Source organism: Neopsephotus bourkii, unplaced genomic scaffold, assembly GCF_033783945.1.
Source record: "Neopsephotus bourkii isolate Nb327-2 ecotype Australia unplaced genomic scaffold, CSIRO-AGI_Nbou_v1 NB_1630, whole genome shotgun sequence".
Lineage (NCBI taxonomy): Eukaryota > Metazoa > Chordata > Aves > Psittaciformes > Psittacidae > Neopsephotus > Neopsephotus bourkii.
The window spans coordinates 1,814,774-1,839,505 of record NW_026902105.1 but is presented as its reverse complement, the minus strand read 5'-3'; the positions used below and the strand labels follow the sequence as shown (position 1 = coordinate 1,839,505).

The following is a 24,732-nucleotide window of genomic DNA, read 5'->3' as shown; positions in this document are numbered from 1 at the left end:
ATTAGTGGGTGTTCACATGTAGACAAAAGCATAATGAATACTAATTTAAAATCAGCCTTCTCTCTCTTGCGCATAAATGCATGTATAATAAGACCATGGCTTTCTAATCTTTGTAGTGGGTGTGCTGATCAGTATAACACATTGGCTTAATTTTGCTAAATATCCTAAAAACTGCATTTGAATGGTTTAGTCAGCTGAGAGGCTCATCAAACTATTCCTTATGCAGTTACTGATTGTTTTCATGTAACACTGAGAACTGCTCTAGTTATATACATGAGGCTTCTAATTAAATTAAAGAACACCAATACTTTGTGAGTTCTAACCATGGGCAACTTATTATTTTAAAGCATTACCTGGTATAAAACTAAGAAGGTGCCAAGAAACTCTGAAAGCTTTCACCTTTGTTATTTAGGTATTTTAGCATTCCTATTTTAAATTTCCATTTCTGGAAATCTGTGCTGCTCTATCTTTTCGACATTTCCCACTGAGAGTCACAGTTTCAAAAACTGTTTTTCTGATTCTCAGTGAGAGTTTGATACATAATTTGCTGGTATAAGCAATTAGGTGCATTTTATACAATATACACAACAGAGTATATACACAATAGATTGTATGCACAATATAATTTAGCAATTTTTTTAATACAAATCTATTTCTTAAAAGATACTGTTTTTTCATGGTGTCCTGTGGAAATCCACGTTATCTTACACAGATATGAAGATTTTTTTCTATTAGAGCTTCTAATTGAATTGTTTCTCATAAAGATGTAATGTCTAGTATCTTCTAAACATCAGCCTCATTACTGCCAAATGTACCCTTTTCTATCCCCTGTCACTGGCAAGGTGCCTGTTCAGTTCTCTCCATCTTTCTATAACGTGTACTGTAGGGATGACATAAGAGATTATTTTTATTAGGTGGAGCTGGTGGAGGAAAGTCGACAGCTGGACTCTGTGTACTTTAGAAAGCTCCAGGCTTTGAATCAAGAGAGTGGTTCCAAGAAGGATGAGGTAAGACAAATACCTACTAACAAAAACAAACTCATTTTTCTATCAGAAAGGGTTGAGTATCAGCAATGAAAGGCTGACTACATGCCAGTTTGGAGAAGCTAGTAGTCTGACTTCTACCTTTAATTCTGGGGAATGATTGACAGCTATTGTGTTAATTACAAAAATAGGTCTTCTGTCAGTAACGTCAGCATCAGACCACTGTATGATTGGAGACAATAACAGTTTCCACTAAAGTCTGTGGAATGTATTTTGGGTCCTTAATCTTGAATAAATACCTACATTTCAAGTAAATCACAGGTATATATTTGTTTATTTGATTATGGAACCTGGTATGTTTAAAGCAAATATAAAACTAAAGCTGATTAAGAGCTGGAGCTTTAATTTATTTTCTCAGCAATCAAAAGCTGTTCTACAGAGATAGAAGTTATCTAATGCAAGGATTATCAGACTGAGCAAAACATAGGGATGAAAAAAAGCAGTTATGTAAGTGAAAGAATTTCTTCCCTCAGAGTACTGTTGCTGACACTGGTCTGCCATCTTGCCCTGATGCTCTCAAAGAAGACGAGCACTTGCGTCAAGTTCCCAAAGAACTGACAGGTCCTAATCTATCTGACCTCATCCATGACAAAGATAAGTTAGAACACTTCTGGGCTTTTCTTAATGAGCGTTCTGCTAGGTAAGTTTTTTGTTATTATTATTTTTCCCATTTCTAAGTTTAGAAGAAATTTTTGCTGGGGATCTCGGCTATCTCGGCTATCTAAATATTCATAGATTTTAGTCTTTTTAAAAAATGTGTTTGTATATTTATGAAATACACATGCACATTGTTCATACAACTGAACTGCCTTAACATTTTGGGGTAAAAATTCTCCCTACATAACATGTTTGTATTACAGTTCTGCTTTCAGTTTCTGCTTTGATTAGTGGCAAAGCCCTGAGGAGAACAATTAGCCTACAGTGAAGAAAAAATATTCTTTTTTTAGTACAGATTCAATTTAGTACATTTTAAAAATTGAAGCTGGGTATTATAAAAATGTACAAGTAGAAGACAGACACATTATTCTTACAGTGTAAGAACAACTGTAGTTTTGTGTTTGCAGTGATCTAAACAGACCTAAGGACCAGCTTGTAGCAGATACAGTTCATACAGGGTTTTTGAAAAAGTGAGCCCATTTGTTTAAAAGTGAGCATCTGAACAGAAGTTCTAGTTCTAGCAGAAGTAAATGTGACATTGTCACTCCCCCTCCAGCCCCTCCCCCTCCCTCCCAGCCCCACACTAATCTCTATTCTGTTTTAGGAAAAGGGAAATACACTTTTTAAGTGACTGCTAGCAAGTTCTGAAACTGTCACTTCCTTCCTTTAACTTGGGTTCCCATAAGCTGATGCAAGCACTGCTATCATTTTAGACCAGATATTGGTCAGCTCTTCTGCAAGTGTCCAGAGATAGACATCTAGGACAACTCCTCTGGCCAAAATTCAGTGTCATCACTTCTGCAGGTCCCTATATTCAAGTGACTTCTGAGTTAGTTATCTAGACCAGTGGTCTCCAAACATTTTTGATTGTGCACCCTATCAGTAAAAATTTTTGAGCATGCACCCTCGATATATGTATATTTATTTTTTATAAATTATACACATCTCCTACTGAAGTTCTATTATTTTTTTACTGTTCCCCAGTTGTCCTGGGTTTAACAGCAGCAGTCATTTTTTCTCCTTCTTGGTAGCTGGTGCAGTGCTGTGTTTTGACTTTTGGGCTGGGAACAAAGCTGATAAAAATGATGTGCATCTCTTTGCAAACCCTGCTTTGGAGACCACTGGTCTAGAGTTTGCCTCTAACTGGGTAAATGGCAGGAATCATCAGATAACAGGTCACTGGCTAAGATCAGGTCTTGGACAGGTACATTGAATTACCCTCGGGACTTCCTGCCTCCCTGTTAATCACAGGCAAGTCCCATTTTATGTGATCAACCCAAGCAGAGAAATATTTAATTTATGGAGAAATTTTATTTTGGAAAAATTCATAATGAAATAAAAATTTTAAAAAGTCTCACAAAACCATGTTTCAGAGCTGAGTCCAGACCTAGTAACTCTGAAGTGTAACTGGCATGCTACAGTTAAGATACTTAATGGTACTATAAGCTTGAAGTGATCCAAGAATTAATGCAGTCTAGAAAATTTCAGGAAAACCCAACAAATACGTAATTTGCTTCTTAATCAAAATGTATACTTTTGTTATTGCCTAATTACAGGTGATCCAAGTTTCAGGAAGGACAGGCTGAGTACCTCAGCACAAATTCCTGTTTGAAACGAACAGAGTTCCATCAATTAATATTTTGTTAAATATATAGGACTTATTCACATAATTGCAAAACAGTTACTTTACCCATTACTTTGGGTTAGTGATTTACCACCCATGAGTCTTGCCAGACTAACTGCCTATTCACATGCTCCCAATCTGTTGAAAGGAAAAAGTAGAGTATGGTAAGACAAGCCACCACTGTAAACAGTTTAACCTAACACACTTTCCAATTAGATAGTTTGCTTTTTAAATAAAATGGACATATTTGATTGTTTGTCATTGGCAGATGCCAAGGAGTAACTCCATAAACCACAGTGGCTTGGATCCCTTGCATTTGGGTGAACTTACATTGTAATGAACTAGCAAATGAAAGAATTTCAGTCTCAATAGAACTTAGGTCTCAAAATACTTTTGAAAGTGGACATCTATTCTTAAATCAGTTAGATGCTTTTGAAAATTTTATTTCTAGATTAATGCTTTGGAAAAAACAGTTATTAACTGAATGGAAAAGTGAAACAGATTTGTCTTAATTTAATGTTTCACATTTCCTGTTGCAAATATAGTGAATGTCCTCATTAAACTGCTCACAAAACTTCAGTTAATAAGATACTATCAGACAACAGTCTATAAATTAAACTGAAACTGTAGGTATGTCACTTATTCTGTCCCCTGGTTTAAAGAACAAAACCAGTATATGTTCCATTAAAACAAACTTAAATTAATAGTGTACACATAATCAATTATGAACAATATATAGATTTAAGAATTGCATATGGTGATTAATTATCATTTACTATGAATATTGAAATAAGTAGTAGAACCAGTGATTTATGGACAGGCAGTCTACACAAAGCCATAGAAACAAAACCTACCAGAAATTGTTTCTGTCTGATTGACTGCAAACTGAGTTAAGCTCTAGCACTTCACACGGGGTAGGAACGGTGTGATTTCTGGGGCTGATGTTTTCAGATGTCACCCCTGAGCCTTTCTCAGGCAATATGACAAGGAGGCAGAACAGAAAGTGCCAACTCATCTCTTGGTGGCTCACAGCCTCAGTACTGCTTCAAATTCTCATCTGTTTCATTTTTCATTCTCTCTGTGAGCTCTGCACTATGACTCGGGTTTTCACAGTCCCTGCTGGAATTATCAGCAGCACACTGTGGAGGTTACTTCTTTCAGGGTGCCTCACAAGGGACCCTAAAAGAGATCCCAAATATGTGTTTGATCTGACTGTTCAACAAGTGGCATGGTCTCACCAGATGGTACTAGCAAATTAAAAATGACATAAAATTTCAGTCCAATCTGACCTGGTATTTAGGACTTGAACATTTTGGTGGCTTGTGGTTAAAGTAATAACTCTCCAGAATGTTGATGAAATTAACTCAATATTGAAAAGACATTCTGTTTAAATTTGTTTATAGCATGGATCTCATGTGCTGGCTAGATATGGAACAGTTCAGAGAGATGCTCCACAAGGATAAAGAAAATAGGGAAGAAAAATCTCAAGACATTAAAAAAAAGTACTTCAACAAACAATACTTCTTTGGACCCAACAGCCCAGCTACCAGCGAACAACAAGAACAGGTACCAGTTAAAAAACTGTTCATAGAAAAAAAATCACACTGAATATGGCTGAGATAAAAGTCCCTAATCAGCTTTGCTCCAGATTTTCCCCTGGCTATCTCCTAAAATTTTACCTATATTTTTTGGCCAGAAATCTGGTTCTGGTTGTGGCAATCCCTTCCTTCCTGTTCAGGCTCTTCCTCCCACTCTCCTTACAGAACATCTCTCTTAAACCCTGATCTGAGGCTGCAGCCAGCGCATGCACAAAAAAGCTCAGAAGAAGTGTAAAAATGGCTGTCAGGTAGAGTGAGCTGTTCCAGGTTCCTATTTTAGTACGTCAGTAAAGCTGCAGACAGCAAGGCTGAGCTGTGGTACTCTGATACGTCTTGATACTTCAGAAATTTTCTTGGTCAAGCTGGGGTAGTATTTGCTGGAGTCTGTATTCTATTATAGGTAGGGGCAAAAGTAATCTGTTCCCTTTTATGAAAAGTACACATGAGCCTTGGGTAAGCATGCATTAAATGCTTTGTTTACAGTTAAGTTCATGCTTTGCTAAATCAAGGGTGTAGAAAGATAAAGGATTTTTGGTATACACAGAAGTTTATGTAATGTGTTATTGTATTTGGATTGCTCAGATAATTCATTCAGGTGGAGGATGGGAACAAATCCTTCAGGATCAACTTTCGGCAACAGTTCTGCTAGAAATTCAACAATGTGTTCAGAAGAGATTAGAAGAACAATGGCTGCCATTGTTCCTGGCAGATGAACACCATCGGGTGGAGGGACAAGCGAAGGTAATTTTTTGAGAACAGCAACACATCCAGACATTGCTTGTTGTTTGGCTCATAATTCCCTGTTGGGATAAAATGGTTCAGAGGAAAAGCAGCTCACAACTCACATTCAGTTAATGTTTAAAAAGACACTATAGCATGTACAGGTTGAAGCATTTAGCCTGATAACTGAAGGCAGCTCCTCCGAAGGCTTAGTCTAGATGACAGTATTATTGTTCTATCCTAAATGTGAAGAACCTGATGTTAGTTTTGCTGCCAGCCAGGCTGCCAGAAGAGTAATCTAATCTTTGCCGTAGTGCTTCGCTGGCTATATGACATTTTGCCCTAGCCATACCCTTACATACAGAAGAAATGCTGCTTTGTGTAAAAGATTTGCCCAAGGGGACAAGAACACAAGCAAATGAGTGGGCTTTCCATGCTGTATTCTCTCTCTTCCTCTTCTTTTATGCTGCCTGTATTCTCCCATCTGGAGCTGTGGTGTAGAAATTACTCCAGGGCTTGTGAAATCTGCTGAGTGGGGACGTTAACTGCTACAAGCCTTGTTCCAATTGGTTACTTCAGGAAGTTGCCAGAAAATTGGGAATGAGGAGCCTTTCACTCCTGCTGGCTCATTAGGACTGGGGAATGGGCAGAGCTAACATCTGCCTTTTATGAGTGTGCCTATGTGGCTGGAATCTATGTAGGGAGATCATCCTGATGGTGACAGATGCAAAATGACTTGGCTTTTTGCGCTCCCACAACAGCTCTGAAATGCAAATGTCACATCAGAAGGAAACTTGACAGTTCCACCAAGCAGACACATATGCACACTGTGGTGATTCATAAAACTTGTTTTCTATCCTCTTTTTAATATCAAAAAGGTTATCAAAAGTGTTGTTGGAAGTGCAGATGAGCTGTAATTCTTTTCATTGATTCAGAGCACTAAGCAATCTGAAAAGTATAGGTTCTGATAAGACAAATAGTGATTTTAATAAAGAATATGCTAGTTAGAGCAAAATTTCCTAACCCTCTGCCCTTTTCAGCTGATCTCTGCCTCCTTTCCAAGCCCTGGCACAAGACCATGCACTAAGGCTAAGCTGCTTCCAGGTCTGGAAGCTAGCTCATGCATCTTCTTGCACCTGCTGCACTGTGATGGCAGGGAGAATAGCCCACACAGTTTGGAAGATGCTGTATCCAACAGTTTATAGGAAATACATATTTCTAATGAGCTTTTAGTCTTTCTACTCCATTAATGTCTGACTTCTCTCTTTCTTATTGCAAATTCAGAGGATGAAAACGTCCTTTGAAGAAAGTATTTCAGAAGAAATGAAACCAGATGACATTCTCAAATTGGCTTCACATTTCACAGTGACCAAACATAGTGGCCATGCAATGTAGTCCTTACTCAGAAAATCTGCCCTTGATTTGAGGTGTATACTTCCCACAAAGAAGCTGTGGAGTCAAGTCTGTGTTTCTGATATAGCTGTCCAAAGGAACCAAAACAATTTCATACCAAAAAAAGAAAAACAAAAGTCCCAAATTTCTTCCTAATGTAATTGATCCCTCAGAGCATTATGGACAAGGTAAACCAGTGGAAGAGTGCAGTCTAACTGCTATTGCCTGTTGTCTTCTTTAACTTTCCTGTCTTGATGAGCATGTGCTCATTTATAGCTGAATGAGGGATGGCATTCAGTGTGGGTCCACAACAAGATTCAGATATAAGCATCCATATGAAGATGTATCAACTATAATAGTTACTGGGCTGAACATGAAACAAAAGGAGTTAAAAAAAAGCAATTATAATCTTCTGTTCAATCGCAGATAAGGGACATAAGTGAAGATCTTTCACGACAAAACCAGAAGACAACTAGGCTGTGGAAGGTAAGTGAAGTTTCCTGTCTCTTGTGTCTGGAGTTTCACTGTCTTTTTCATTTGGACCTTGCACATCCTTCATAATTTCCCTGCTGACAGTGTGTGACCCAAATGTAATGCTGTTGAAAGCAGGCATGATTGTATTGGCTGCAGTGGACTGATTACTCACATCACTGGTGAATTTAGATCCCTGCTGGGTGTTCATGGTAAATTTCTCTCCCTTCCCGGATAGGGAGGTCACACTTGAAAAAAAACATGTCTCTTGTCTTGGGCTATGGAAAACTAACACTCCTCAAACTGATATTATACCTTTAATTCACATTTATCTGTATTTTGCATGCAATGGACTTATTGGGACAAGCTGTTCATTCCAGCATCTGGTAGTTTATTTATTATTGTGAGTGGATTACGTGCAGACACAAAAGGGAATGTGAAGTATGCAGTGGAGTGGGCAGGTTTAATCGTATCTCACAGTATCTGTTTCATTCAGAATTGTATTTTAATCTTATAGTACTGAGATAATATCAATTTTAAGCATCTTAAACCTTTGTAATAATAGATTTCATCAGATGTTTGCCAGTTTTTCCTCTTGAAGAGCACTGAACTCTTTGTGATTGCCAACACACAAGTTGTGTACATTTATTCGGTTGAACTTTTATTGTCTGTTGAAATCAAACTGGAGACCCGGTCACCAATTTTTCATGCAAACCATCAGCTCAAAAGGGATCCGAAGTGCATGTGGGTTCTGTTAGCTGAGTTTTCACTTTGTTTGTCAGGAAGATGGTTATTTTCCCTGTTCTGCTTCAAGGTTGACCCATAAAATAAGCAGTGTTCATATATTAGTATAGGGATGAGAGCAACATTTTGTTCTTCCCTTCATGCACATGCCCCAGAAATACGTTCTCCAAAAAGTTGCCTAAATCCTGGTCACAGGGGGCAGAGCATGACTGGCGAATTGGAAGAGGGGTGAGAAGATCCCACCTTACTGTCTAATTTGAGCTGACTTTATTTTAACCGAAGGACCTTTTGGACAGCCACCACTCACCTTTTTACTAGGGTAGGCTCCCATGCCTGGCAGCCTCTGTAGCAGGATGCAAAGTATAACCCCTGTTCTTAAGAGAAGCTGCAGAAAGACCTTCAGGTTAGAGTCAGGTTAGATTTCCAGGGCTGTCTGCAAGAACTAAAAATGCCTTTGTCCTATGCTGACCATTGAACAGCATTCCATCCCTTCAGGACTTCAAGAATTTATACCACTGTTAGAAGACAGTTATCATTCATCCATCTGATAACAAAAGTGGGTTGTTTGGCTTACTTCTCAGTGACAACACAAGAATTGTTTGTTCAGGAAGGCAGGCCAGCCTGAACTCATTTCAAACAAACTGTCTCTGAATAAGCCGTCTTTCTTTCTCCACCCTTTCCTGGCTGCCTACCACTGTGTGCTTTGCAGCATGTCTCAATGATTTTGAAATGTCTCGATGGCTTTAAATTTTCTTTTACTATTGGTGGCTTTATTCCACAGAGAGCAAACTCTCCAGCTTCTGTTGGTGATCATGGCAACACATTTCAAAGCTCATTTTGTTGGTGAGAGCCCTGTCAGAAGCATTTTCCAACTTTAAGCTATGTGGTTTTTCTGTGTCTTTTTCTTTGTTGTTTGTTTGCAGAAAACTCAAACTGTTCTCTAGAAAAGTAGCCTGTTGCCATAATCAATAACAATAGCTGTTTCCATACTTTATAGTATGTAGTCATATGGTCTAAATCATTGTCAGTCATTTCCTCTCCCATCACGTCTTCCAAAAAATGCTGCCCAAACTGAACTGGAAAAAGAAAAAAAAAGAAGAAAGAAGGAAAGAAAGAAATGAAACCTTGCCACATTCTATTCCATCCATGCCATAAACTCATAAACTACTGAAAGCTAGGGTCAGCGCAGATATGAATCAGACAGTTTATGCTAACTATTGCCTTTGTTATCGCTTTCTGAAACAAAGTTTATTTGGTGCATTTATTTCTTCTTTTGACAGCATGCGAACAATAAGTGTGTTTCTTCATCTAGTGAAGTAATTGCTTTCCGCAAAGCACTGTTGAATCCAATAACAGCCAATGAATTTCAACGTTTTGTGTCACTGCAAGGAGATCTACTGGCGAATGGATTGCTCTTTTGGCAAGAGGTCCAGAAGTATAAGGTACAGTGGCAAAATGGAGCAAGGGAGTACCAGTCAATTTGTAAGAAAACGCATTCAATACTGCATATTAGGAGAATTTTAACAAAATATCTCTATGTATTTTTTTGTTCATTGTAAAAACTCTTTCACTGTTTAAACCTTTTTTCTTCTACGAAAATTCTCACTTCTTAAGGGTAGATGTTTTAAATTACTTGAATGTATTATTCCTCGATTTCTTTATGTTTTTCAAACTGTAATTTTCTTCCGAGTCTCTAAAGGGACACTACTAACTAGCTAATGCCCAGATTTTGGTATACAGCTGCTGAGCAGTAGAAAATATGCAAGCATTAAAATATTCATTCTGTCTTTCTAGTTGCATAGTGTTAAATGATGGGATTATTGCTGAATCCAGCAATCACTCAAAAATCAGAGAAAACTTTTAAATTCAATCAAATGTACAGATGTAAAGACAGTATCTCCACAAAAAGCTTATATGTACAATGCAGAACCCAGCTCCCTTGCATTTTGTACTGTTACTTTTGACTGCAGCTGAAGACATGGCCAAGATGAAATGTGATGGGGAAGGTCAGCAGGGATTTCCACTCTCCCAAACACATGACCCTTTGTGAAATTGCTGCTCTGTGGGGTGAAACACAATGGGAAAACTCTGCGGTGAGCTTTAAAATCACGCTGCAGTCTCCTAGCATCACCCTGGACTGAGCACAGGGACACCATGGATCTTTCACATGTTCCTCATTCCTTTTGCTTCTGCGATATTGCTGATGCAAAAGTGCTACCTGATGCAAAAGCGCAGAGCCTTTCTTGAGCTCCTAACCATAGGCTGTGTGCACATTGCATGCAAGAAGCATGAGGTTAGAACATATGGAGAAATTAGGAGGTAAACACAGCTGATGCTGCAGTAGCACATGCATCAGCATCAGCACTGGAGATCCTGCTGTAGGCATATGGGTGTAATTTCATTGTTTAATTTTACACATTTGAATCTGGGGTCTGCTTAAGAAGCTGAAGCTCCTCTGTTTCCAGGACAATCTCCCCTCCTCACAGAGGCTCAGATCCCCAAGCAAGGAATCATTGGCTGAAATGCTCTTTGGGGGTGCTGCTGTCTCTCATTTTTAGAGTGAATAGCTTAGACTAGAAGCTTGACATGAAGGCACCTGAAGTTCCATGGCATAAACCGTTTTCAGATTTATGACTCTTCATTGCTACATTGTGGAGGACACGTGGAGTGTAGTTTAGACTGTTTTCTTTGTGGATCTACTCTCTGAAGAAAGGCTTCATTGTTTTTCTGTCCCACCCCCTCTCCTTCATTTGTTAATTTTACTTGTCTTCTTATCAAGATAAAGTACAATCTGACCATATTTTCACATGCATGCAATTTGTCGTGGTTGGCAGTTGATGCTCTTTATGGAAGCAAAGGGCTAGAGTAGTAGGAGTGTTGTGGGTCAGGCTGAACTGGAGGCACATTGCCAAAGACGTGGGCAGCACTTTGCACAGTGCATGCTTGTATTGTCTGAGCTATATCATGCCATCAGTTTAGACAGAACTCCCTCTAGGAGTCAATGACTGCGTCGTTCCCTGTAACCCATCAGGCTGGCGGCACATCTTGGGACAATCACAAAACATTTTTTATTTCTTAAACAAATGCAAAAAAAGATAACTCTGTGGATCATTTCCATCTGCTCCTCTATGCTCATGTCTCATCCCTCTTCATATCATACGCTTTTTTGTCTTCTCTCTTACTCCAGCTCTCTGCCTTTTCTTCTATGTTAGATGAGCAAAGGAAGCCATAATATATTCTTGGGATATATTGAATATGTTTTTGTATTGCCTTTCTTTGTTCATTGTAGCTGTTATCATTCTTTTTTTCCTTCACAAAGCTATTCATAATAATAGAAGCCAGCTCTTTCGCATACCACATTTCTGGTTAAAAGCCCTGTTTTTAATTTCTTTGCAAAGTAAATATCCAGCCTCCTATACCAAAACTGTGTATCCTTCATTTAGAGCTCTCTCTCTGAAAATTCTCTAGAGGGCTCATTGTGTCTCTAGTAGATATATGAGATGATCTCCTAATGTTATAGAAATTTCTTGGTGTTTATGGATAGATGGAAGGTTGGTGTTCCAAAGCATTTGAAGGATGTTCATTGAATTATTTTTCCTTCTTGTCAAAGTACAATTGTAGCACTGTCAGAGTGTGAAGACACAGTAATAACAGGCTTTACAAGAACAATAGGATCACATTAAAAAAAGGTAGCAAACCCCCAGTGTTCCTTTGACATCTCACCCTTCTAAGTTCAGGTTTATTTTATTTTCTGTTCTGCCCAGAGTTTTTTCAAACACTGAGGTTTTGGGAAACTAGAAAATCTTAATGAATGGTGAAACTAGTAGATTTCAATGAATGGAAGATCATACTGGTAGTTTAGGGCATGGCTTTGTCTTTTAGTTACCATGGGTATGCTAGTCATAGCAGGCTCATTGTGAGAATCAGTGCATTTCACGCTTGTAGGTGTGTTTCTCTTTTGAGAAATGCCTCCTATTTGACAGTAACAGACTGAATGCAGAATAAATACTATCCTGTTTCATTAGAACGTGCAGGCAGAGATTGTTACCTAAAAGCAAAGATTGCTATTATCTGCATTTGCAAACCAGAAGGCCTGCTCATGTCTTAACTATGTCTTTGACCATGCACATTTGCTAAAAGAATTTTGTCCTACATACTGAAAGGATCTACTGTGTAATTATTTTTGTATGACTATTACTCTTTGATCACTGGGCCCCTGGAAAGGGTTTTGCCTCTCTCTCTTTCTTGACTGAATATGCTATTTTTCATCTTTCAGGACTTGTGCCATTCTCACTGTGATGAAACCACAATCCAGAAAAAGATCACCACTATTATTGACTGCTTTATTAATTCTGCCGTACCTCCAGCTTTGCAGATTGACATCCCAATGGAACAAGCAAAGAAGATTTTGGAGCACAGGAGAGAGCTAGGACCTTACATTTTTAGAGAGGCACAGGTAAGCAGCTGGGAGAATCTCTGTAATGGGTCTGGCTAGAGTCTGTGTGTCTGATTTTAAGGAGAGTCTTAGTTGCTTATGTGACAATTTGGACTCTATAGATAAACATGGGCATGAAGAACAGTATAGTAATGCATTTCAATGAAGATTGTATGTGGAGATGATAGAAAGGCTTCAGATTTACTGCCCAATAAAGTGGGCAATCTCTGACAGCTGGCAAGGTGTTACCCAAGACTGTGTTAGGAATTCTGGCAGTAGAAATCACTTATGTCTATGTTTTTAATTGCTCACTCTTTACCACTCGGTTAATGCAAGCAAAGTAATTTGTAGTTAGAAAGTTTGTAGTTTTTGTAGTTTGTGAAAAAACCACAGATGTGAGTAAAGCACAAGACAGCTTCACTCACTGAATGTCTTTCCCTTTATTACAGAAAGCCTGTATTAAATGACTGTAGACAATTTTCTCTATGATCTTTGTACTAATCAGACTGAACAGGAATTTGTTAACTTTACTATAGACTTACTATTTTCTTATTTCTCTATACTGTCTTCTCTGTTCAATCTTCTAAACTTAAGAAAGCTAGTTCTTGTTTTCCTTAAAAATCATCGCCAACACCTTTAAGCATCAACTGTGAGTTTATAAAGTGTTTGGACCACAAAAGACGAATAGTTTCTCAGAGAAAAGTGTACATATAGGTCCTAAGAGAAATAGAAGTGTCATTTCAGCCCGTGTAAAACCCACTGAACTCCAGAAACATGGCACAAAACCAAGGGAAGAACATGGCCAAAAAGCTGTGACAGGCACATGAGAGGGACTCACGTGTCACTTTCAAGTCCAGAAGCAGGGAGGTGCTGAGCATGTTTGGCTCCTTTGAAGCCCAGTTTCTCAATGAGAATTAAACATCTAAACAAATTGAAAAATGTGAGCCTTAGTACGTGCAGCAACAGAATTGACTGAGCCCCTCTGTTTGCTTTTCTAAAATTGTTTTTCTTATTCTAGTTCAAAAAAGACCCGTTGAGAGATTATATCATTTAGAAATTATCCAAGATTTGCTCATAGATCTGTAATGTGGTTTAAGACCCTTTCCAGAGGCAAAAAAGTATTTCCTTTCTCTTAAGGAGGGGAAAAAAGCCCTCTTCCTAATGAACTGAATATTTGAAATACTTGAGCAGAACAGTGGTGCAAAAGCAATTCTACTGGTGTATATGTTATCAAGAATACTTGTAAAAAATGATGGATGTTTTCATTAATGCAAACAATTGTTTAGGGGAATATATAAAAAAAGAAAGTGCCTTTTAGCTGTGTTTTAGGAAGATTTCTCACCAATAATAAACACACTGATGAAAAGCATGTGCCGAGCATAGCTGGGCTGAAATGTCAGGACACAGTACGTGGGAGGAACAAGGCTGTATATTGAAAAAGAAATAGTTATTTCATTCTCATGGTAAACTACATTTTATTTTACAGTAAACTCTGTTTTCTTAATATAGTCAAGATTGACTTTCTTTTCCTTCTGCACAGATGAGTATTTTTGCTCTTCTGTTTAAATTTTGGCCAAAATTTTGTAAGCTTCAAAGCAATGTGGCTAGTGACAAAATTCTACTTGCCTTGGAGAGAAAAAAGGGAAAAAAGATGCAAAAGAAGGAAGATGGAACAGCAGAGGTAAGGTTCGCAAAGTTTGGGGTGACAGTTGACGACCACATAAAAAGTCCTTCATGAGCAAGCACACATGAATTCAAACATCCCTTTCTCAGCCTGATCCAAAGCTACCAACATCTTTTTGTTAGAATTCAAGCTTTACATGCAACCCAGTCCTAGGGCGATTAGTTCCCTATCCTGCCGATGCATATACATATGTTTAACTTGAAGCAGATGAGCCAGTGGAACACTCCTTTCGTTAAGCAGAGAGGAAAATGTATTTTAGTCATCTTTTGTGCCAAGAGAAGAGTGAAAAAGAGGGCTGAATTTAAAAAAATATAAATCTATGTATGGTCCATGTGTACAATGGGTAACTGCAGCCCTGTCTGCATTTTCAGCATGCACTGTCGTATTTTAGAATATACAGTTCTGGGTCATTATTGAAAGCTAAACAAAACAAAACCAAACCAGATTTAATATCTATTTTTCAGAAGAAGCATTTGAAAAGTTTGCACATTACTAAAAAAAAAAACCCCAAAGTGATAATTGCTTTGTCTTTGTCTTTCCTTGAATATTTCTCAGCTTTGACAGTGAATTTGTTAGACTGTTCACAATGAGTTTCCAGACAGTTTCAGTGTGTTAACAGAACTGTGACCTCTACAGAGGAATGCTTGCTTGTAAAATTGTTTTTCTTGGAATTTTGTTATTAAAATATAATGGATTTTTTTTCCTATTGATTATAGGCTTTGCAAAAGTTTATTTTTTACAAAATGCAATTGTTTGGCCAGCTTTGAGGAAAGAACATTCATTTAAGGGCAGAGAAATTATTGGACTTGAAAACCGTCATAAGTAGCATTAAAAGACCTTTACATATTTTAAATACTATGTACACATGTGTTGAGATGTTACTCATGATGAGAACCACATGAGTACCTGGACAGATAAAGACATATATGTCTACAAGAACATGTACACATTGTGGTCCTCTTTCAGCCACATGAAAACTGAGGACCAGTGAAGCATTACTCAAGGCCACACACCAGTGTCAAGTGAAGCCTAAAACCCAGGAACTCATGTTCCTTTCTCCAAAGCACGTTGCCTCCATACAGATATATCTGGCAAGGCCATTGGCAATACTTACAGTACAAGAATGCAATATTTCAAAGTAATGCACTTCTGCGTTTTCACAGACTTACATTTTCCATCTGTTTGTTGCCTCTCTATAAGATTTCTGATTAAGATCAAGGAAGTAAAGAGCAAATCTTGGCCAGGAGGACAAAAGCTCAGCTTTTATGGAGAACAAATGGGAAAGGTGAATTACCCTTCTAAGCTGGGAAATAGGATAAGAAATTTTAGAAGGTGACAGGCAGAGAATGCACTTTAGTAAACAGTCTGCAGACTACTCTCACAAAAAAAAAAAATAAAGAAAACCAATTACTTTGTAAAATTTCCTGAAAGAATAGGTGGAACAGGTAAGTTTTAAAAACCCTTTTCCCTTTCTATTAGTGTTTAAGGAATTTGCTATTTCCTGTTCTCTTGCCTAAGATTTCTGTCCTCTCGGTAACAAAACTATTCAACTGATTCAGTATCCCTGAAGAATACTGATAAGGTTCATCTAAAATAAGTGATAGCAGGTTCACTTGGCATCTTGTAGAAGGTGATGATTTCTTGGCATTTAAAATAATGTCTGCACTCACTGGTCTTGCCAGGCTCATGCTGAAGGAGAGTAAAGCTCTGGGAAGGGTTAGAAAAAATATGTTGTTATATATATCTCCCCATCCCTGGCCCCACAAATCAGTTGCCATTTTGGGTTTATGTCAAACAAGAATCAGGATCCTGAGGGAGAAATACTACTTTCTCTTTCCTCACAAATTTGTCCCTAGGGTGCCAAATCTACCTGGACTCACCTTAATTTCTGAACTGACTGGGTAGGAGTTGGACTTTTATGTACTATAATGGAAGAAATGGGCAGACAAGAAATTTTTCACTGGACAATGATGCATGACTTAGTATGACTTAGTATTATTTGACAATAATTTTTGTGTGTGACTAGTTGTTATTTATTCAGCAAACCATATCAAAGGCTTCCTGGCAATTGACTCAGGGCAAGGGAGGAGTGGCTGACAGCCGCTCTCCCCACAGCGAGGGACGCCAACCAAGCACAGTACAACGCAAAGACCTCTTATCTGGAAAGCAGGAAGGGGTAGGTACAGGGTGAAGTAAGCTTGAATGTTCAATATAATGTGATTACTTCAGTATAGAGCTGAGAGTATGGTTTGCTTCCATTTTCACATATATGCCCTTAGTGTGGCACAGCTATATGGACTCACCTTTGGCTCATCTGTGGATTTGTTCCTTTATTAACTGCTAGATCCACATGATATATACTTAAAATACTTTTTGCATATATCCCTCCCCCCCACCCCCGGCCCCACAAATCAGTTGCTATTTTGGTTTTATGTCAAACAGAACAATCATGTTCGTGAGGGAGAAATACTACTTTCGCTTTCCTCACAAATTTGTCCCTAGGGTACCAAATCTACCTGGGCTCACCTTGATTTCTGAACTGACTGGGTAGGTGTTGGACTTTCATGTACTATAACGGAAAAAATGGGCAGATAAGGAAGTTTTCACTGGACAATGATGCCTGACTTAGTATGACTTAGTATTATTTGACTATCTCAATAATTTTTGTGTGTGCCTATTTCTTATTTATGGAGCAAACTGTATCAAAGGCTACCCGGCAATTGACTCAGGGCAAGGGAGGAGTGGCTGACAGCCGCTCTCCCCACAGCGAGGGACGCCAACCAAGCACGGTACAACGCAAAGACCTCTTATCTGGAAAGCAGGAAGGGGTAGGTTCAGGGGTAGGTTCAAGCTTGAACATTCAATATAATGTGATTACTTCAGTATAGAGCTGAAATAGTTGTTTTGAAAGATACTGCCTTGGGAGAGTATGGCTGGTTTGCTTCTCCGTTTTCACATATTTGCCCAGCTATATGGACTCACCTTTGGCTCATCTGTGGATTTGTTCCTTTAGCTGCTAGATCCACATGATGCATACTTAAAAAAGTATCATTAGTCACTTTTTGCAGACTGCTTTGATGCCAGTATTTGTAATTTGTTGCATGTACAACTGCATTTTACCTCCAAAGTACATTTTGGATTTTTTACTTTCAAGTGTAGAAAATAGTTTCAGCTTCCACTGTAAATCTGTACTTACTCTTTCCATGTCCTTCGCAAAGAAAGGTAAAACCATAAGCATTGATTTTCCTTTTCCACTATTTCCCTTACCTCTGTTTAATCTTCTTAGCAATAAGTTTATTTGTTAATAAGTGGTATGCCATGGGATAAGACATTGGTGCGATGTCATGGGATATGACATTGCCATAACATTGCCTAATTTATTATTCAAGACATTATTGAAGACCTCACTTAATTCACCATTTCCACTGAAAAACCTAGCAAATATAAACTGCAGTATATTACTATACATGCTACTGCTATATTTGCTTTGGCATCCCCACTCCATCAATTGACTGGGCCACAAAAGTTAGTAAGCGTGCTTCTAGAGAGAAGAAAAACATCACATTGCCTGGGCAGTTCTATACCCAAAAGTCATCCTTATAGATTATGGGCTCATAAGACAGTGGCTGTGAGGAGGAAGGAAAGGCACCTTTTTAGAGTTTTGGTATCATTGGACAGAATTTGCAAAGATGCAGCCTCAGTAAAACACTAAACCAACATGAAAATGACAAATAGTTAGTCACCAGACCAGCTTACCAAGGGTTACAATGCCTTGTCCTTCACTTTGAATGTTTTAAATCAGATTGCCTGTTTTCTTAACATATATACTGTAGTTCATTCACAGATACTGGACCAAGCTGGAATTAATCATGACAAATCCTATGTTCTATATTTATACCTGAGGCCAAATTAGAGGATCACAATGGCCTCTCTGTCCTTAAAATGCATTCTGCTTCAGATCTGCCCTCTCACTTAGCTATATTTTGGAGCAGGTATTGAATCTGAAAGGACGGTAGTCTGCAGGAGTGTAGAGGTCAGGAAACTTTGCTTAGAACAAAGAAATGCTTTTTAATCTTCTGCTACTTCGTATTATGCCAATGTGAGGAATTATGAAACTGGGCATTACAAAACATCACTGCATATGACACTATCTTGTTACCAATGTTAATTTCTCCTTCCACAGATTTAGCTTTTTACTTTAGCTCAGTAACTATAATTTCCACCTAATTATGAGTTCTTATTAGCAGGGTAAAGAAGGGGAGACAAAACCTGGGAAAAAACCCATCAGTTTGCTAAGCAGTGCTTTCACAGATGAAACTGGTGTGGAGACAGGACAAGCACCATATTCAGTTGGACGTGAGTCAGAGGTGAATAATAAACATGTTGCTATAGATATCATCATTCAAGAGAGGGGAAATGTCTTGGAAGAATGGGAGGGTGGAGTTTGGTTTTGAATGCTACTGTCACATGGTTCTTCAATAATTATTCATTCTTCTACAACTAACTTCACTGTTATAAGTTTACCTACCTTATAGGTGCTATTTTTTTTCTTTTTCTTTTTTTTTAAGATTTAGGTTCTGAGGGGTATTAATATCCAGCTACATATTAAACTCTTTATGTGTGTAGATTCAAAGATAATTTTAATTTAAAGATAAATAGAAGACAATTAAGTTCAATTCTTGAACAAGAAGCTTTAAATTACTTGTGAATTTCACATCCTGAAAGAATTTGGTTTAGGCTTGAGTCCTGTTCTGCTCATATGTCAAAAAACAGAAGCTGAACTCATTTAGGAAATCCAGATACTTGAATAGAAAACCTGTCAGAAAACAGGTTTTTAGTATTCCAGAACAACTCTCATGATGTATCAAATCTGTAGTGAAAAGGTAACAGTCACTTTATTGGAGAAACAGGAAGAACAGACAAGCCACCTTGGGCAGATCAAAGGATCATTTATAGCTGAGTTGATACTGCCATAATGGGGAATCTGTGCAACCACATAATCACAGCTATGATGTGATACAGCAGTAAATTGCACTTTGGTCGCTCCTTGTATTCCACAGACCTCTGCCCATGGCATTATGTTAGTGATGAGCAGAACATAGAAATAGGCAGCCTGAAATACCCCCAAAATCTGAAACCACCTTGCAAACTTCATAGTTAAGCTCACACTGTTATCCCTTAAACAGACCTTTTTACCTTTGCTCATACTTACTTTAAAAAAAAACACTCTTGAGTTGAGTGAGCCAGTATATCAATATCATATGTGTAAGCCCTCAAGAAGAGGACAAAGTACAATTCCCATACTGATTTGAGAGTGACCTTAAATTTACATGGAACCTGAACTGTGGTTGTTGCAATGTAAAGAGCAATTGTTCCTTAGAAGAGGGAAGGATGAAATCTCCAGTTTATCTGCCTGTAGCAGTAGCAGCATTCTGCTGGAGAGGGCAGGGAGAAATAACTGTGAGATTAATGAGACCTTTGACGATTTGAGGAAGGGCACACAGGAAGGATGTGGCAGGGAGATTAAATTAAGTCCTCAATAGCACAAAAGACTGATATTTTGGGAAGGGAAAGGTCTGCTGTATTAAGGTTTTGAAGAAAAAAGGAGAGAGAACAGCATTCAGATCAGGGATGGAGAATAAATGAATATAAACATCATATCTGTCAAACTTGCTTAAATTGCCTTTCATGGTGTTTCAAGATTCATTTATTTGCAGCAACATATTTTTCTTTTTTTCCCCAGGATTCCAATATTATTGTGACAGAATTTCTCTTCTTAATAATTGTAATTATTCAATATCGGGGATATAACATAAACAAGATTTTTGTCTTACTGTTGAAATTGACAAGGAACTGCAAGTGATATGATCTAGAGGCTGATCATTTTTCATGGTTCTTTCAGGCTTCCTGGTCCTATTCCAAGTACATAGAAGCCTTGGAGCAGGAGAGAGTACTTCTTAAAATGCAAGAAGATCTGGAGAAAGCTTCATCATCTGTCCTTACAGGTTATTAACCAAGCTCTGCAGTTTAGGAGAACAAGCTTGTAGCTTAGGTGAAATTCTCACAGTGTAAGGATTTTGTTCTCCTTTGGACTTGCGGATATAAACCTCTGCCTCTCTTACGCTGTCTGCAGGGGATTTGCTCTCTGCACCATACTTGTGAGTGACAGTAGGTTTTCTAAGAAAGGGAAAGTGAAAGTTGTAGGGTATCAGCACTGCTTTTACTGCAGAGAGGAATATGGACATTTCTTCATTCTACAGAGTGACATGACAATCCTATTTGGTTCACATACGCATTTCACCTCCCTGGCTTCTAATGCTTCATCAGCTTACACACAACCAGAGAGATGCAACTTCTTTCTCACCAGTTTGTCAGTGTGCTTTTGGGGGATGTAAGAGTCATTGCTTCATCCTTGTTTCAGCTGTGAATATCTTCTTAGGTCTTCCCAAAGGATTTGATGACCTGTTTGTTCATTAAATAGCTCAATTTAGCAGTAGGGCTAGCAATAGCACTATGTAATATTAAACCCCTTCAGTTTCCCATCATTTTAATTTTCTTTTCATACGCAAATACATCATCTATGTCCTTCTCCAAGCCTGGAAACTCTGAAAAATCCACTATTTCTCCAAAGATCAGTGTGATGTTGGAGAAACACTCAAATCTTCCCAAGAAGTAGAAAGTGAGTACCAGATGCCAACAAGTGAGCTTTGAAAACTGGGTTCTTAAAAGCTAGTTTTCCTGCTGTCAGTGCTGATGCTTATTAGTAGTAAGTTATCCCACTCCAAATCATGTTTAACTGAAGCTCTACAGCCTCAACATGAAGGCAAGATTATTCTTCAGTCATGGTAAGCGGACTTAATGTTGACCAGATGGACTTTGTTACAAAATGGTAGTCTCTGAAATGCTGTTAAGTAAGCTTTCCCGTTAAAGTATTTTAAATAGGAGGGTGAGATAACTGGAGGAAGCTCAGACCCCATGGAGTTACTGGCAAAGGCTTGACACAGAACTAGTAATAGATCGTCTCTGCCAAAGCCACTTAAATATTAGAATGGGAGAAAGAACTGGGACAGCAAAGAGGTCTGATAAAGACAGAAAACCAGATTTTGCTTGAAAGCTTGAATGTCTAGATGGAAGTATCCCCTGGAGGTTTTGGTTTGGTTTGTTTTCTTAAGCCTATGATGAAATTAAATGGACTTGAAAAAATTAACAGAACTTGGACTATTGCAGCCCTTCCTCCTCTGCTTCCCTTTCCTCTTCTAATTCTGTACTTCAGCACTGCTGTTTTAGGAAAGTTGGTGTCCTGCCCTTCCTAGTCCTCTTGAACTTCTCAGTGTCTGAGCACACTCTTCCCATGGCAGCATTTTCTTTATGCGGCTTTGGGATAACTGCAGCATTTCTTGGTTTTCCTCATGTTCTTTTATTGTCTTCCTATCACCTCCTCTAGTTAAAGTCATCTAGTCACATTGGGTCTTATGCACCCCTGCAGGTGTTACTGTATTTCATACATTTGCCTTTTGTACTGCAGTTCTGCTTCACACATGGCTACATCACTGTGGTGAGTCCTTGTGCGGGGGCTCTGGCCCTCCTCTGTAGATGAGAAGCTCCCAGCTGTGCCCAAAGCTCAACAAGGGCCTCCAAGGCAGCTGCAGCTCTTGCTGGACAACCCAGCAGTCCCTGGCCCTCCCTGTACTCAAAACCTAAAGTTGCATTCCTGCCAGCCATCAGGCTGTGCTATGGGCTAACACAGTGATAAAGTAGTGGTCTTGGGCTGTTTGAGAGGTCTCTTCCAACAGCTTCAGTTGCAGCTCACTCTGCAATACCACTGGAGATTTGTCAGCCTTGCCTAGTCCCTCCCAATAGCTTGTGTTCCCATGAGTAGTTTCGTCTTCCTCCATCATGATCCCCTGGTGCTGTCCTCAACCGTGCTCTGCAGTGATCTGATCGCTCTGCTGGTAGGGTGAGATATCTATAGATGACTGCTGCTGCTCTTGATGGAACAGCTTCTCTCCACTTTGCTACAAAGGTGTCCAGACCTTGTGTATTGGGTATAAATGGCAAGGTGCAGGCTGCAGGGGGGCTGTAGGTGCAGCCTCTGTGAGGAAAGTCAGGGGCTGCTCCACGCCAGACACAGCTTATTCCAGTCAGCTCCAATGGACCCATCACAGGACACAGCTGAGCCCCCCATGGTGGCACCTTGGCGAAATGCGTTTAAGAAAGGAAAGACAGACAGAGAGGAGGAAAGAATTAAAAGAGTGAAAAACAACATAGGAAACACCAAGGCCAGAGAAAGAGGAGGAGGTGCTGTACAGTGGAGCAGATATTCCCTGCAGCCTGGGAGGAGCCATGCTGCAGTAGAGGAAAAGAATGTGAAGGAAGAAGGGGCTTCCAGTGCCTCACCAAAGGAAATGAGTGCAACTTGTGGTAATAACAAGGAAAGGAGAACAGGTGCTTGTAGTGAACTTGAACCTGGGAAAGGCAGGAAAAGTGTCTTCTCTAAGTGTGTAAATGTTTTTGTTTCTTCTTGTTTTTGTTTCCCACTACCTGAATCAGTACGGATTTATTTTGACAATATATTAATTTCCCCAATTCAGGTCTGTTTTGCCTGCGACAGTAATTGGTGAGCAACCGTTATCTTGATCCACAAGCTTTCTCTTTCAAGGTTTTCATCTTTTCTCTCCTTGTCCTGCTGGGGGGAGTGGGGGAAGTAAGGTGGTAAGCAGCTGGGTGGGAGGCTGGCTGCTAGTGAGGGTCAACACAACCACACCTTGTTTCCCTCTTTTTGATGCATTTGTTCTGATGATTTCAATTGGCTTCAACATAACAATGACATTCCTTTATCTTTTGCAGGCAAATTAAAATCTCTCTGAAGGAAGGAAATGTAGAGACATTCAATGAAGGTGGTCAGGAGACACAAAATTAATGTGCATGGAAGGTTTGTCCTTACATTTCCGAAGCAAAGATGACCTGGAATATTATTAAGAACCATGTGACATTAGTCAGGGATAGAAAATAAACATCTTCCAGTGTATTCCATATCAGCATGATTGTGATGCTGACTCTTGTGTTACTCATTTGTTTAACGCTACACCTTGAGGTTCAAATCAGAGTAAGATTCCACTGAAGTATGCATGGTACAAACAAATAAACAGTCTTGGGCCTAAAGATCTTATAATCAAACCCAGTTCTTCAGTGTGTGATCTAATGAATAAGTGAAACACTGCACTGAACTGACAGCCCTGAAGCTGCGTGTCTTGGCAAACTATGATCTCAGTACTGCTATTTTCGCAACTTCTGTTCATCAAAGATAACTCAAGAGGTGTCTGAGCTATCATAAAATCAAATGCTGTCGTGGTTTATTCCCGATCCTGTCTGATTTTTGGTCCAAAGTATATCTTCTGCTTCATTTCTGATTTTGATCCACCTGAAAGGCATAAAACACATCAGGGGACAAATGTGATTGAGAACTTTTGTAAAATGTCATTAGTCCCAAGGCATTGCTTACCAGAAGGTTGCAGGAGCTCTTAGCTCTTGCGCAGCACTCTCTACTTTCTTGCTTCTTTTCACAATTTTAAGAGTTCAAGAAAGAAATGGATTAGAGTTTATGTTGGGACTAGGGCCAAAGGATTAATTGGGAAGTTAAGAGGGGACAGGGGCAGAATTAACTGCTAAGCAGGGGACAGGATGACGATAGACCTCTCCACATTTTCCAGACCACTTTAAACACCAGTCCCTAGCCACAGAGTTGTTGGCTCCATTCATCTCTACATGTGTGTAACGCATGTAAGAGAAAAGGCACTTCAGTGAGCTCCAGCTTGCTGAGTCCCTGAGGACTACTCCTGTGTTATGGATGGGATCGTCTTCCATCATCCCTCTCAACCTCTTGGGCAATGAGAATGAGCCATACAGCCCTGTTTCAGTTGTCAGAAATAAAGTTTCTTAACTTGGAGCTCTTAGACCATACTGTTAAGGACCATTCATGAGTGCTTTCCTTGTCAGTGTGAAGTGACACAATGTGTCTTGGCACAATGACCAAGAGTTGTATGGGATTTCCATCAGGAGTCACTTCAAACAGACTGGCAGAGAAGAAAGACATTCTCTTTTATGGAAACAGTGCCCTGCTCACATACCCTTGCAGAAGGAGCAATGGAGATAACTGGTTCAGTTCCTACTTTCCCCACAATCTGCAGAGTTTGCTTCATGCTTATCTCCATTCCTTCAGTGTCTGGATTGTTTGCTTGTGTGATATTACCTGAGAAAGATGTCTTGGGTAGAAGCCACAAGGGGGTAAAACATAAAATTCTTGTCCCCATTTTTCACGTTTTCCCAAAATTTAACAGAAGCAGTAAACTTTAAATGCACAGTAT

The 24,732-nt window shown here is 39.1% G+C and overlaps 1 protein-coding gene across 10 annotated transcripts in view; it reads left to right on the top strand.

Moving 5' to 3' along the window:
• RGS22 (regulator of G protein signaling 22) overlaps positions 1-23,401 on the top strand; it is a 63,754-nt gene extending 40,353 nt beyond the window's left edge. The window contains exons 16-29 of one of the 10 annotated variants that reach the window (XM_061373234.1): positions 915-1,007; positions 1,517-1,683; positions 4,728-4,890; positions 5,505-5,663; positions 7,461-7,520; positions 9,530-9,691; positions 12,526-12,705; positions 14,225-14,365; positions 15,582-15,653; positions 16,410-16,544; positions 17,062-17,196; positions 18,616-18,735; positions 20,271-20,373; positions 23,216-23,401. In XM_061373234.1, coding sequence (XP_061229218.1) covers positions 915-1,007; positions 1,517-1,683; positions 4,728-4,890; positions 5,505-5,663; positions 7,461-7,520; positions 9,530-9,691; positions 12,526-12,705; positions 14,225-14,365; positions 15,582-15,653; positions 16,410-16,544; positions 17,062-17,196; positions 18,616-18,735; positions 20,271-20,373; positions 23,216-23,235 — 1,710 coding nt within the window. In that variant the 3' untranslated portion in view covers positions 23,236-23,401. Of the gene's footprint in view, positions 1-914; positions 1,008-1,516; positions 1,684-4,727; positions 4,891-5,504; positions 5,664-7,460; positions 7,521-9,529; positions 9,692-12,525; positions 12,706-14,224; positions 14,366-15,531; positions 16,545-17,061; positions 17,197-18,612; positions 18,736-20,270; positions 20,374-23,215 lie in introns of those variants that run through there. The other 9 variants (XM_061373233.1, XM_061373237.1, XM_061373236.1 and 6 more) reach the window with 9 other exon arrangements.
• The last annotated feature ends 1,331 nt before the right edge of the window (positions 23,402-24,732 follow it).